This window comes from Pediculus humanus, genomic scaffold (assembly GCF_000006295.1).
Source record: "Pediculus humanus corporis 1103172107665 genomic scaffold, whole genome shotgun sequence".
In the NCBI taxonomy this organism is placed as follows: Eukaryota; Metazoa; Arthropoda; class Insecta; order Psocodea; family Pediculidae; genus Pediculus; species Pediculus humanus.
In genome coordinates this window covers 18,504-33,009 of record NW_002987274.1, presented here as the reverse complement: position 1 = coordinate 33,009, position 14,506 = coordinate 18,504, and the positions used below count along the sequence as shown (strand labels likewise).

General features: G+C 25.6%; 4 protein-coding genes across 4 annotated transcripts; 2 read left to right on the top strand and 2 right to left on the bottom strand.

Moving 5' to 3' along the window:
• Nucleotides 1–4,113: 4,113 nt before the first annotated feature.
• Phum_PHUM280460 (Selenium-binding protein, putative) lies at nt 4,114–6,258 on the bottom strand (the record flags this gene model as incomplete). Its single annotated transcript, XM_002426783.1, has 10 exons — nt 4,114–4,165; nt 4,239–4,361; nt 4,440–4,585; nt 4,661–4,848; nt 4,931–5,025; nt 5,109–5,274; nt 5,354–5,657; nt 5,730–5,915; nt 5,983–6,149; nt 6,246–6,258. The coding sequence occupies 10 exons, from the start codon at nt 6,256–6,258 to the stop codon at nt 4,114–4,116; spliced, it is 1,440 nt and encodes a 479-aa protein (XP_002426828.1).
• Nucleotides 6,259–7,546: 1,288 nt separating this feature from the next.
• Phum_PHUM280450 (axoneme-associated protein mst101, putative) lies at nt 7,547–8,650 on the top strand (the record flags this gene model as incomplete). Its single annotated transcript, XM_002426782.1, has 3 exons — nt 7,547–7,569; nt 7,650–7,749; nt 7,838–8,650. The coding sequence occupies 3 exons, from the start codon at nt 7,547–7,549 to the stop codon at nt 8,648–8,650; spliced, it is 936 nt and encodes a 311-aa protein (XP_002426827.1).
• Nucleotides 8,651–9,245: 595 nt separating this feature from the next.
• Nucleotides 9,246–11,470, top strand: Phum_PHUM280440 (zinc finger protein, putative; the record flags this gene model as incomplete). Its single annotated transcript, XM_002426781.1, has 7 exons — nt 9,246–9,303; nt 9,396–10,168; nt 10,261–10,427; nt 10,504–10,757; nt 10,861–11,037; nt 11,118–11,305; nt 11,396–11,470. The coding sequence occupies 7 exons, from the start codon at nt 9,246–9,248 to the stop codon at nt 11,468–11,470; spliced, it is 1,692 nt and encodes a 563-aa protein (XP_002426826.1).
• Nucleotides 11,471–12,343: 873 nt separating this feature from the next.
• Phum_PHUM280430 (uncharacterized protein) lies at nt 12,344–13,068 on the bottom strand (the record flags this gene model as incomplete). Its single annotated transcript, XM_002426780.1, has 3 exons — nt 12,344–12,550; nt 12,770–12,887; nt 13,049–13,068. The coding sequence occupies 3 exons, from the start codon at nt 13,066–13,068 to the stop codon at nt 12,344–12,346; spliced, it is 345 nt and encodes a 114-aa protein (XP_002426825.1).
• Between the last annotated feature and the right edge of the window lie 1,438 nt (nt 13,069–14,506).

Sequence of the window (14,506 nt, the reverse complement as noted above, 5' to 3'; positions counted from 1 at the left end):
AAAAAATTTTATGTATGAAAATTGGAAATGAATTCTTTATATATAAATAAATAAATAAATAAGCGTCTGAATAATTTATAATAATTTTTTTTTCTTTTATTGAAAAATTGATTTTCCAGAATTTTTTTTATATCCGTGTGACTGTGCTGGAATTTTTGACGTCACGGGATTTAACAACAGGGAGACAACAAGAAAAAAAAAATTTTTTTTGTTTGTCGTTGTCGCGTTTTCGGTTGTTTTGTCGTAAGCTTTTGGGGTAAGTGATTTAAGTTGATAATAATAATGAAAGGTTTTCTTTCGAAGGGGGGAAAAAGGGGGAGAGGGGGCCGTAAATAACCTTTGGAGCTGTTAAAGATGTATTAAAAGAAAATAAAAATGGCGACGGCGTGCGTGTGCGTGCTTGCGTGGGTTAAATTTTTATGCCCTTTTTTGTTACGAAAATGATAAACAAATATGGATAAAATTGAATATTCAAGGATTTGAATCGTTTGTTGTTGTTGTTGTTGTTGTGGGTTAGGATTTGCTGAAGGATGAAAAAAATGGCGGGGGAGAGGGGAGGGGAGGGGATAACGATGATGATTTCGTTTGTTTTTTATTTAATTATGCGTGACAGGTTGTATTCGATATGCTTTGCTCCTTAACACCCGATTTATTTTCTTTCGGATTGGGAAAAATTTTGAGTTTGTGCGACAAAATTAGAAGTAAAAAAAAATTTTTTTTTATTTACGGTTGATTTATAAATCGAGAAATTTGTCGCAAAATTAAAAAAACAATTTTTTTTTATTTGTTTATATTATTAAAGGTTATTATTGAAATAAGATTCGTTGAACTCGAAAACACATAACAAAAAAAAATATTTTTTTTTTGTTTCTATTCAATGTCGAATTTTTTAGTTACAACAACAACAACAACCACAACAACAAAATGGCCCAATGAGAAATTTAAACTTTTAATTAATAAATGAATTTATTGCTTTTTTTTTTTTAAATATAATCTTACGTCGGCCCCCCGATAAAAAAATGAGAAAAAGGTATAAAAAAAAATTTTCCGACAAAATTTTTAGTTTTTCTTCCTTTTTTTTAAATTTTTTTTTCTTTCTTTCCTTCTTTCCTTCCTTCCGGTTTTTATTTAACGAACTTTTTTTTTTTTTATTGTTTCATCCAATGCTTTGTTTTATCCTCTCCTCGTTTGGTTGTTGTTGTTGCGATTTCACACATCGTTTAGAAAAAAAAAAATTATTTTATTATCTCAACCGAATTTCCTGCATCCGTTTTTTTTTTGTTTTGTTTGTTGCGTTTTTTACGTTTGTTAGTTAAGTTTTTTTTTATTTTAAAATTTCATTACAATTATTTAAACTTTTTAGTTTTAAATTTATTGTTTGTGTTTGTTTGTTTGTTTTCTTTCTATTTTTTTTTTTTTTAACTGTTGTTCGTTTATTAAATTTCGTGTTGTTTTTTTTTTTTTGCCTTCCCGCCCTCTCATCTTTTTTTTATAAAATTACAAAACGTTAAGTATTATTATTATTATTATTATTATTATTATTATTATTTAATTATCGTTAGGTGTGTTGTTGTTGTTGTTGGTTATTTTAATTTTCTAGATTGTTCTTCCCACGTACACCACGACGACGATGGTTTGTTCTTCCCTGCCTTAAAAAAAAAATTTTTTTTTTTTTTACATGCACTCTCTCCCTCCCTCCCTCGAAACATATAAATAAATTATTCGATTATTATTATTATTATTATTATTATTATTATTATTATTATTATTATTATTATTATTATTAAAGTTAATAAATTTATGGAAAGGATTATTTACACGCGCACGCGCACACACCCTTAAGAAACAGTTGAAGAAAAATTTTTTTAACAATTTGTTGTGTGCTCCAAAGGAAGAAGAAAACTTTTTATAAAATTAAATTTTTACCTTTTCCCTCCTCCCTCCTCCCCTCCCTCATTTTTTTTTTCTCGAAAGGTATAATAATTTTATCGTCGGTTTCGTTTCCTTTTTTATATATTAAAAAAAAAAAAGAGAGGGAAAGAAGTAGAAGAAAAACGTTTAGAAAAAAAAGTTTTTAAAAGTAATAAATAAATAAAAATTATTCGAGTAGAAAAAATTTTCGTTTGTACGTAATTCGGATAATGGAATTTGATTGGTTGTCATTTTTTTCTTTAATTGTAAAAAAGGAAAAAAAAAATGTACCTGAAAGTAAAACATTGACGATGATGATGATGAATTTAGGCTTGAAATAATAATGATAATTGACCTTTACTTTCTTTTCCGTAAACAAACAAAAATTTCATTTATTATTTTTATTTTATTTTTGACCGTAAATTATTATCATCATCGTCATTATCATCATCATCATAGTCATCACCATTATCATCATCATCATCATCATCATCATCACTATTATCAGTAGCACAGAAAAATCAAGGGAAAAAGGAAAAAAAAGAAAAAATTCCCGTTCGAAAGGTTTTTTTTGAAAGTTCAATGACCTTTTTATTAATTGATGATGATAAAAATAAGAAAAAATTTTTTGTTTCAATTGATCGATTGATCGATCAATCGATCGATGTCGAAATGATCGAATCGATTTATCGTTTCCGATTAAATTTTCCCACCTTGAAAAAAAAATAAAATAAAATAAAAGAAAAAAAAATGTAAAATGTTTCTTCTTAAAGAAAGTGAATAATAATATACAGTTATGCGTTATAATAAAAATAAATAATAATAATGATGATGATGATGATAATAATAATAATTCGTTCGAATAACTGGATAAAATTTTTTCTTTTTTTTTCTCCAGTTAAAACGAGAAAGAAAGTTATTACATTGCAAAAAAAAAAAATTTTTTTTTCTTTTTTTCCCCCATGTCATGTCGTAAAAATAGTCGGAATTTTATTATTATTATTATTATTATTATTGTTTGCCTGTTGCTTTTGCACGCATAAATTTCATCATCATCATCATCATCATCATCGTTACTATTATTATTATTATACCTTTTTGTTATCTGAAATCCTTAATTACATTTTTCATTATTGTATTCAATAACATTGATTAAATGTCAATGACAACGATTATTATTATTATTACTATTTTTTTTCTTTTCGAAATGAGAATTGTAGTAATAATGATGATGATGATAATGTTGGTGATGATAATAATAATAAAATCAACGTAAAATCAGGTCACGTTCACGCAAACCAATGTTGTATTTATTATGGACAAAGAGAGAGAGAAAGAGAGAAAAGGTTCATTCACATAAAACAATTATCATTATTATTGTTATGGAACAATAGACCGTGAAATTAGAGGATGGACAAACCTTATTTTTGGACCCTCACCACCATCACCACCACCACCACCACCACCGCCACCGCCACCGCCAGAGCCACCAGACCCGTCACCAAAGCAACCGCCAAAAAAAAAAAAAAATTCATTTATCCGTTAATAAGGTAATTTTTAAATTTCCCGCCAAATTTGAAATTTTTTTTTGTCGACGTACAAAAAAAAAGACTTGGTCGATCGATATAAATAATTAATAATAAATAAATTCAATATGGCGTCATTTATACTCTTTTTTTTTTTAATCTTTGTATGTGTCAAATTCAAAATGCTATAAAAACGAATTTACTGCCTTTCAATTCGACCCTTTTTTTTTCCTTTTTTTCCTTTTTCGTGTTGTTTTCAAAGTAAAAAAAAAAAATTGAATAAAAAGAAAACGTAGTAAAAATGTTGTAAAAAGAAAAGAAAAAAAGAAAGTTTTTATATTAAAGGTTTATTTATTTATATTTAACAAAAAATATTTTTATTGTTTTCAAAAAAGTCAGACACTCAACTTCCTTTTTATTTACTCTATGACTTTTTTTTTTTTTTAAACTCATGTAACGGATTTTTCCCGTAAGTAATTTGAGTTGGTTTTGTTGCTCGAATAACAACAAAAAAATTATTTATTTGTTATAAAAAAGAATTTTATTAATTAAATAAATATAATATAATTTAATAATATAAAATAAAGGCACGTAAATATAATATTTAAACATAAATTAATAAATATTTTGGTGTTTTCCTTTTTCTCAATAATTGATTAACCGGAAATGACTACTACTACTCGCAAGGTGCTAACCAAATATCCGATGTGCAATCACCACCCGGATACCTAAAAATGACATTTTTTCATTAAATTTTCTTTAAAAAAATTAAGTGTGCGTAATAACAAACCACATCCGTACCTCATTTCGTGAGCTAAAACGGGTCCGTCAGGTTCTTTTCCAAAATCTATTAAAAAATTTTCATCCAATTTCAAACCGCCATTTTCGGTATCGACATCGATTTTAACTAAAGTCGATCCAGCACTAAATAAAATTTTTTTTTCTTTTAGTTTCCCTTTACGATGTAAAAGTTATGAAATGTTTTAAAAAACTTTTACTTACTTTACCATATCTGGATAAAATTGGGAGTCCCATGGAGAAAAAAGTGATGGAGTCACATATAAACGTTTTCCATCGAGGCTTAGTTGAAGCATTTGTGGGGAGCCGACAAGTCGACGTCCTTTAATCGTCACAGGATTCGGTTGACACTAAAAAGTTTTTTTCTACGTTAATTTTTTATTTAAATAATAATAATAATGATAAGTAAATAAATAAATTGAAACCTTCAGTTCTTTATCATCGATGACTTTTACGTGACCATCTTTTAAAATTGAACCGCCTAAAAAAATTTGACCGACTAATTTAGGTTTCGAAGGTTCCGTTATGTCGTATTGACGTACATCACCGTGAAGATAATTGCTAAGGTAGAGATATTTATCATCCAATGATATTAATATATCCGTTATCATACCTGAATTAAAGAGAAGATCGTTAAAAAATTGGGAAAAAAAGGAGGAGGGGAAATTTCTTGTACCGATGACTGCAAAAATTACCTTCCATTTCTGGAAATTTCCATCCTTCAACTTTTTTACATGGAATATCGATTACTTTTTCAGCATCCCACGTACCATCTGATTTTCTAAAAAATCTAAAATAACGACATTAATATAATTTAGCCATTTTTTTTTTTTTTGAAAATTCTCACGACAACATATTAAAAAAAAAGGAAACCTGAAAACGTTTGCATGAAGAGCGCAACCGACAAAACCCTGAGAAGCTTTTGGATCGTGTAAAAACCTGATTTCCAACGGTGCCGTACCTTCTTCTCCGAGATCTATCGTTTGTATTAATTTTCGATTTTTCCACGAGAAAAAATTTAAAGATTTACCATATTCATCTGAAATGATACGTTATCATTGACAAATGAATAGAGATTAAAGTGGGGGGGGAGGAAAAATTCTTTTCTATTCATTCACCCCAATCTGTGACTTTAGTAGGATCGAATCCATTTAGAAAACTTCTCGGTGCTCCCCATTCGCTTGATACCATAACATCCCAATAGGGCTGATACCAAAAATCGTAACCGAATTTCGCTTCTGCTGATTCGTTCGCCCATAATTCTTTTACCTCCATTTTTTCTTGATCTATTAGAATAAAATTACCTCTCGGACCGTTTTTTGCATCGCCCATAATGGACACCATAATGTCACCGTTGGCTAAACAATGAGCCGTATGGGGGGTACCACAATTTAAAGCTCTCATTTTTTCACCTTCTATGCACTGCAACAACGATTAGAAAAATTATTTATTTTATCATTATTATTACAATTTTTTTATTAAATTTAAACAAACCTTTTTTAATTGGGGATCCCTTGGATTAGTTCCAACATCGATAACGTAAATATTATCACTTTTCAAACAAGGAAGTATTAATTTATCTCTTTTTTTATTAGGTTCATCGTGACAGCTACTGCAAGTATTCCAACCTGTATGATGAACTTCATCTCCAACATTTGGAAGGTAACACCTGCTAACAACCTGTGAACTTTGCCTTTTAGTTTACTTTTTAAATTTTTTTTCCTTTTTAAACAAAATGAACAAATACCTGACTGTAGGTTGGACTTTGTGGATCGACGTCAATCGTTGCCAAATAATCTGATTTATTATTATTTTTCCAGTTTGGTTGTATGCAAGGAACGTACAATAATTTTTCTTTAGGACCTTTCATTGCTTCCAAAGGAGATGAATATCCAGGACCTTTCAAAGAACAACCTTTTGAAAAAACATAAAGAAAACTATTATTATTAATTTTATTTGATTAGACAAATTAATAAAAATTTTTAATTAATTTCTTTTTTATTTTTTTACCTTTTCCTTCCATGTTTTAATTTGTGACTCTCATCAATTTGATCCAAATTTTTTAAAAAAATCTTCTTTTCTGATTTGAAAAAGAAAAAAAAAATTAATTAATTAAAAAGATTAATGATAAATTTAAATTAATAATAAAACTTTTAATTTTGAATACTACATATTGCGTCGTAAGAATTAAATTCAAATAAAAAAAAATGTTTAATTAAACGTTATTCGAATCAAAGTTTCAAATTTAAAAAAAAATGAAAAACAAGTTAAAACGTGTAATCAGATTTCATCTTATCAAAGTTATTAAAGGGTAATAATTAATAAAATAATTTTCATTTAATCATCTTGTTCTTATTAATTCTAGAATTATGTTTTCAAAAAAAAAAATTAAAAATTTAAATTTCTTTATATATAAAAAAAAATAAATTAAAATAATCAGTTAAATTAATTAATTATTGATTATCATCATTGATATTTTATTAATATTATTATTCTCAATTCTAATTACACTTTTTTTTTTCAACCTAGAGGTTATCACTAAATTATGACTTTTTTTTTTTGGATATTTTAAGCGTAATTTTAAAAGATAAACTGTTTTGTTTTGTTTTTTTAAATATTAAAACTTATTAAATTATGATAAATAATAATAATACTAATAATAATAATAATAATAAATGACACAAAATACAAATGGATTCTTATTAAATAAAATGATTTTAAAATATTCAAACGAATTTTAATTAAAATTAGATTTGTTTCAACTTACCTTTACACTTTTACACGATTATTAATAACTAATTATTAAAATAAATAAATTATTTTAAAAAAATAAAAAAAAAACTTATTTTATAACCTGTTCAGCTCAATAAAACGCCGTCGATTGATTCTTAGCTGAACAAAATTGATGCCATGTTTAATCCCGTTAACCTTGAAATGCGATTGCGTACTTTTTTCCATAAAATTCATTTACTATTTAAATGAGTGACATGTATATATTATTTAAAGTGGAAAGTTCGATTTTTTTCTCTTTTTTTTTACCTTCCGATAATATTATTATCAATATAAGAAACATTCGAAAGATATTGAATATATGTTTTATAATAATTTCGTATTGAAAAATTAAAATTTTAATAATTACGTTCTCTGTTTTAATTGTTATTACGGTACGTGAAATAACGTAAATTAAAAATTTGTTTTTTTATTTTACCGCCAAAAAAATGAAATTGATTTTATTACTTTTTTTTTCGAGTTTGTCTAAAACCACGACAATATTTTTATCATATGATGTAAATTAATAATTTGTTTTTATCATGAATATATTGCCAAAAAAAAGGTATGAGGGTTTTTTTTTTAATTGTGAAAGGATAAAATAAAGTTTTTCTTAATATTAATAATAAATTATGTTATTAATAGGTGGCATGTTCGTACAAAAGATAATATTGCTAGAGTTAGAAGAGATGAAGCTGCTGCAGCAGAGGAAGAAAGAAAAAAGCAGCAAAGAGTTGAGATAGCAGTAAGTATGTATAAAGGAATAAAGTGTATGTAAAAATAGTGGCTTTACATAGGGTAAAGTTAATTTTTTATTTTTTGAAATTTTGTAGGAGAGAGAAAGAAGAGGTGAAGAATTAAGAAAAAAAGCAAAAGAACAATTTGGAACAGGTTGTTCGATTTCAGAAAAAAAAAGTCCTGAAGTAAAAGAAATAAATTATTTTCCTCCTGATCAACATGTTAATTTATTTTTCGAATTGGATCAAGACAAAGTCATAGATGATAAACCTAATGAAGAACATGAGAAAGAAAAAAAACTTGAAAAAGAAAAATATGAAAAACAAATAGGTTATTTAACTTATCTCGGTCAGGACACTAATGAGCTTACTGGTAATGTTTCCTGGTATAATAAAACAAGAGAAGAAATTAAAAGTGGGCAAACAGAAGTTTCTCAAAAGCAAAAAGTATTCGAAGACCCATTGATGAACATAAGGAAATATTTAGGATGTGCTGGAGTAAAAAAAATTTCTGAAGCTTCTGTTAAAATTGAAAATTTATCAAATAAAATAGATGGTGATAAAAAAACAATTAAGAGGAAAAAATCATTAGAAATAAATAGAAAGCATAAAAAATTAAAAAAATCAAAGAGTAAGAAAAAGAAGAAAAAAAAGAGAAAGAGAAAAAGTAGCACGGAATCGGAAGATTCAAGTTCGGAAGAAATTATTCCTCAAAAACCTTCAATGGATATAGAAAGACTGAGAGCTGAAAGACTTATGAGAGAAAAGGAAGAAAGAAGAAAAGCTAATGAATTGTTTGCTAAATTAAATGGAGTGAAAATTGAAAAAGAAGAGAAACCCATTAACGAACCCAAACAAAAATATAATTCTCAATTCAATCCGCATCTTGCTAAACAGAACTTTACATAATATTTGTGTATAAAAATTATAATTATGATTATTATTTTTAATAATTACTATTTTGTCGCAAAAACGTCAACTAATAAGTTAGCTAATGTAGTCTTTATTTTATTCTTATCTATGACAAAATATATATACATATTCAATAAATTCGATGAAGCAAATTCAATTAAAGTAAAATTTAAAAATCATCAAAGTTAAATTCATTTAAACTTAATTGAGAATCCGTTTTTTTTAATTTCTTTGAATTAAAGCAATGTTACGTAAAGCACTAATAGTATTGATGTTAAATAATACTCCATAAACAACATTTTCTCGTAATCCTTTCTCCTGACACGACAATTTTTTTTCGTCTTTCAATATAAAAAATGCAAGTATTTTTAACTTGCGTTATCGTTTCGTAAATATATTTACTTTTTAAAAAATGTTCTTGAGAAAATTTAAAAAACGGAAAATAAAATGTGATCTAAAAGTTGCAAAAATTAATTATGTTTGTAACAGTTGATAATTTGGAATTTTTTTAAAAATGAATTTATAATTTAAACAGAATATCAAATTTTTTTTTTTTTAAATGGAGGAACAAGCTGTGCAGCTTGAGGCGCATATGCCTATACTGTTTATTAGTAATAATGGACAAGTAACTCTTCATTCGGATTCTAACGGTGAGGGCATTAACTTCAAAGACAATTTTAAAATCTTTTAATAATATATTATAAATAATAATAGCATATTATTTTACTTATTTCGTTAGTAGGTGAAAATGGATATTATTTGGTACCTGAGACTTCTGAATTCTTGGAGGAGGAAAATTATAATGATAAAAATTACAACAAAAATTCAATAATAAGTAATTCATTACATAGGGAAACATTAGTAAATATAAATGTAAAAAATGATGTATTAGAGGATTACATGGAAGTTTGCATTACATACAAATGCAGGGAATGTGCTTACATTTCAAACGATCAAAAAGAATTTCATCAACATTGCTTGAAACATTTACTATTGGAAAATTCTGTTACAAACAATATATCTGAACAAACAGCTTATGTATACATTTGCAGCAATTGTAGTAAACCTTTTAACAGTTCTGAAGAAACTAAAGAACACATGATTCAGGCTCACAATTATCAAAGTGATGTTTTTGGTTGTCATGAAATCCCAGAAACAATTAAAACGATAAATATTTCAATAGAGACTGAACAACAACATTCAAAAGTTAAAAAAGTATTCAATAAAAAGAAGAGAAAAATGAATGAAATCATTCAAAGCATTGATCCTGCAGGAAATATTAATAATTTAAATTATTTTTGTAGAAAAAGAAACTGTAAATATAAATTTACAACTGAAAATGATTTAAGTATACATGAAAAATGTCATTTGGATTCAGAATTAAACAGTGGAAATAAAAGGTTATACCAGTGCTTTGAATGCAATGAACTTTTTAACAGTTGGCACAGTTGTTCTTCTCATTTGTACAAAGTTCATAAAATCGATTGTGATCTTTTAAAATGCCCCATTTGTGAGGTCAGTAAAAAATTATTTTATTATGCAACAAAAAATTAAGGATTAAAAAATTAAGTTGAAAATATACCTTAGTTTATCTTACAATTGTTTAGACGTACAGAACCTCTCTTCCTCTTCGATTAGAAAATCACATTCGAATTCACAGTGACGTCAGAGCTTTCACATGTAAATATTGTGGTAAAACTTTTAAACAGGCATCTCAATTAAGGAATCACATAATTGTCCATGCTGATAAAAATGGAGGGCATAAACCTAATTGGTTAGTTAATGTTGTTTGACGAAAAAGCATTTTACGTTTTCAAAAAACTGATGAAAAGTTTTCTTTGAACTTACAGGAGTAAATCTAAACAGTGCAATATTTGTTTCAAAATGTATTCAGATTCAAAAAGTTTAAAAAAACATAAAGAAGAAGTACACAGCAAGCTCAGGCCTTTTGTTTGCAGCATATGCGGTCATGCATCAGCCAGAAAAGCCATGTTACTCATGCATCAAAGACAACATACTGGCCAAAAACCGTACAAGTGCCAACTATGCATTTTTAGAACAGCAGATCATAATTCTTTAAGAAAACACATGATGAGACACACAGGTACTTACAGAAACCAAATAGTAGTTACTTTGAATTTTTATAACTTGTTTCGATGCACAACATCCACTTAAAAAATTTTCCCTCAATTTAAACTTTCTATAAGGTGTTAGACCATACAAATGCCCACATTGCGACTACACAGCTATTCAAAGTGGCTCGTACAAAAATCACATGAAAATAGTTCATCCCAACATGGAAGGAATATACGTTTGTAACGTTTGTAATTACCGAACGATATCCGAAGATAATTACATACGACACATTTCGGATCATTTGACAGGTTTTTAACTGAATTTTTTTTTTAAAAAAAACTTTTGGTTTATAACCACGATAAACATGATTTTAATTTACGTTTGTAAGGTTTGATAAAAGACAAAGAGAGCGAAGAAAAGGAAAAAGATTGTCAAAAATCTTCTCAATCAATAACTTTTCTCGGTGGTGGTACAATTTTTGTCAATCAAAATAATACGGTCAACGACCAGGAATCAATGGATTCTTCAAATGAATACATCGGGGAAAATGAAGAACATGCAACACTGGAAGACGTGGTGATTAATTAATTATTTTATTGTCGTATTTCAAGCGTTATTATTTTTTTAAGCAAAGTTTTTACTCCGTCAATTTTCGTTTGTTTACAGGTGGATAATGGCGGCATCACAATTCCTGCAGAATTAACAGAGTCAAATTTGAACAACGATGGAACAATTTTATAAAAGTACAAGAAACCATGACTTATAAAATCTTTATCTTTAAATTCCGAATTTGAATTGAAAATTATAAAAATTTTTACTTTTTAATTATTAATTGATTAATTTGAGTAGATAAATATAAAATAATAGATGTAGGCAAAAGTTGAGAATTATTTAAACGATAATGTTAGACATATTAAAAAAAAAGAATAATTTGTGTTAAATTTTTTTCGTGTACATTTTACTTTTAATTATTATTATTATTATTACTTATTTAATTATAAATATTGTAATGTTTGATATAGAAATATAAAAATTAAATTGAAACATTTTAATGTAAAATCGATAAAACTAAATTGTATGATAATTTTCTTTTCTTTTTTTTTTTTTTTTTGTTAAAAAGGACATTATTATAAATGCACATTTTTACCTACCTTATGAGTGTGCCAGAAAATATATAAAACACGATAATTTGTAATATTAATTAAAAAGCCAAAAATTTATTAATAATAATAATAATAATGTTTGCAATAGGAAAAAAGTAGATGAAAAATATATATGATATGTACCCTACATTTTATTAATAATTGTTTTTATTATTTTGTAAAAAAAATAATTTATATTATTTTGTACTTATGAAACAAAAAAAAAAAAATTTTTTTTGAATATATTTAAAAATTCTTTGAAAGAAAAAAAATAATAATAATTTTATTTTATTTGATCCTAATTCATTCATTTTTAAAAAATTTTAATAAATTATATAAAATCAAAAAAAGAACTTTCTAAAATTAGCACCAGGAAAAAAAAAAAAAAAAGAAACCGGAAACTTTTTTTATAGAATGATAGTCGACAATAGGAAATTATATTTTTGTTGAAATTAAATTAACTAAAACGATTTCAACTGTTGTTTTTATTTACCTGATTACAAATAATGGGTTTAGGTCTAGTTTTAAAAAGTATTTTCTTTCTAATAACTGCTTGAACTAAATATGATGTTATTTTTGTTTCCGAATCAATTTGTTTTTGTATAACAGCAAAAGGTTTTTGTAATTTCACTTCTTCCCCATATAAAATGTGATGGCCGACAATAAAAAAAGGAGTTCCCTAATTAAAATAAAAAAAAAATCAATAATCGATAAAGTTTGACATGTCATCAGATTAATAACTAAATATTTTTTCAAATGCATAATAAAATTAAATAAAACGTTTGAAATTTAATTATTATTATTATTAAATGTGAATCCAACTTGATTAAAATATCAAACTAAATTTTTTTTTTTTAAATGAATAAAATAATAAATAATAATAAAATATTTCTCTTACATCTTTATTATAATTTAAATCTCCAATAAATTGATTATATAATGGTTCATCATCTCTTGTTAAAAATGAACCTTGAAATTCTAATAATCCCCATTCTTTTAATTTATCATTATCAGCCCTCAACAAAAAAAAAAAAAAAAATTAATTAAATTTATTTAAAAAATTATTTAACGTAATAATAAATTTTAATTTAAATAAATTAACGAATTTAATTTGCATTTTCGTTAACGTAAATTAAATAAAAAATAAAATAATAATTAAAAATTAAAAAAAACTTACGATTCGATTGTGATTTGCATTTTACACTGCTTAAGTTGACGTGAAAAAAAAAACAACTAAATATGGCGGGAAAAATGTGTCGTGGTTTTAGCAAACTAAATTTCCCTTATTTTAAACATGGCGGAAACTAAAAATTTTCAAATCTTTTCACATTCATTTATTTATTTTAATTAACATAAATTATTTACTTTATTTAAATTAAAACTAATTAATAATTTAAATATAACGTTTTATTTTTATTTTAAATCGAAAAAAATAATATTAATTTCGTTTTAACGTTTAATCATTTGATTAAATGAAATTTTTTTTAAATCGTGTCGTTCACCTCTCATTTTTTTTTTTTTGTTGTAAATATAAAGGATTTTTAAGTATTTATTAAAAAATAAAATGGAATTTGAAAAAAAAAAAACCTCAAATCGAATATCATCAATTGACGATATAATAAATCAAAAACGAAAAAAAAAGAATCAATAAAATGTCAAACAATAAGGGAAAAAAATAAATATTTATTAATTAAAAAGAATTTATGACGTCACACGATTTAAAAAAAAAAACGTGCAACATTTTGTATCAGGAGAAGGAGGAGTAGGAAAAGTAGGAGGATGATTCTTCCAGTTTCAAGACATTCCAAATGTAAATAAATAAATAAATAAACTTGGAGAAAAGAAATTAACCATTCGGTTAATTTGAGGGAATTGATTTAAAATTTTTTTCTTTTTTTTCTTTTTTTTGGTTGGGGGGGAAAAAGAGGCGATTGGGAGAAACTTGAGGATTCGGTAGGGGGAGGGGATAGGGAAGAGGGGGAAGGAGAAGAGAAAAAACAGAGAAGAGGCTAAAAATGCCCACAAAATCTGTTTTTTTCTCCTTAATTTTATTTTGATATTGAGTTAAGTAAGAAGGAAAAAAAATTTCTTTTTGTAACTTATTTCAAAATTTTTTTTCTTTTTTTTTCTCATTGTAAAAAAGTGAATTTTATTATTATTATTATTATTATTTATATTTTAAAATAATTAAAACGATTGTTGGTGAGTATTCGACAATTTTTCTTTGTCCGAAGCAAATTTCATTTTTTTTTTTTTTTTTTACAAAAGAGACAAAAAAACGTAAAAAAATAATTTCCCGTTTGGGAAGGAGGAGGAGGAGGGCGGGGGAGGTAAGGTAAGGAAAATGAATTCACCTTTCGGAAAAAAATAAAATTTATCCTTCCAATAAATTAAAAAAATGATTAATTACACATTTTGTAAAATTTAAATAATTGTTATAATTTACATGTTAGGAAAGCCAAAAAAAATTCAAACAAACCGAAACGACAAACAAACAAAAGACACGTCAAATCGTTTGTTTTAAAAGTTTTTTATAAAAAAAAAAAAAAAAAATTTTTCTAGTATAAACAATTAAATTAATTTATAAAAATTTTTTTTAAAAGTTTTTTGATACAAATGTATCAAAGTTACGGTG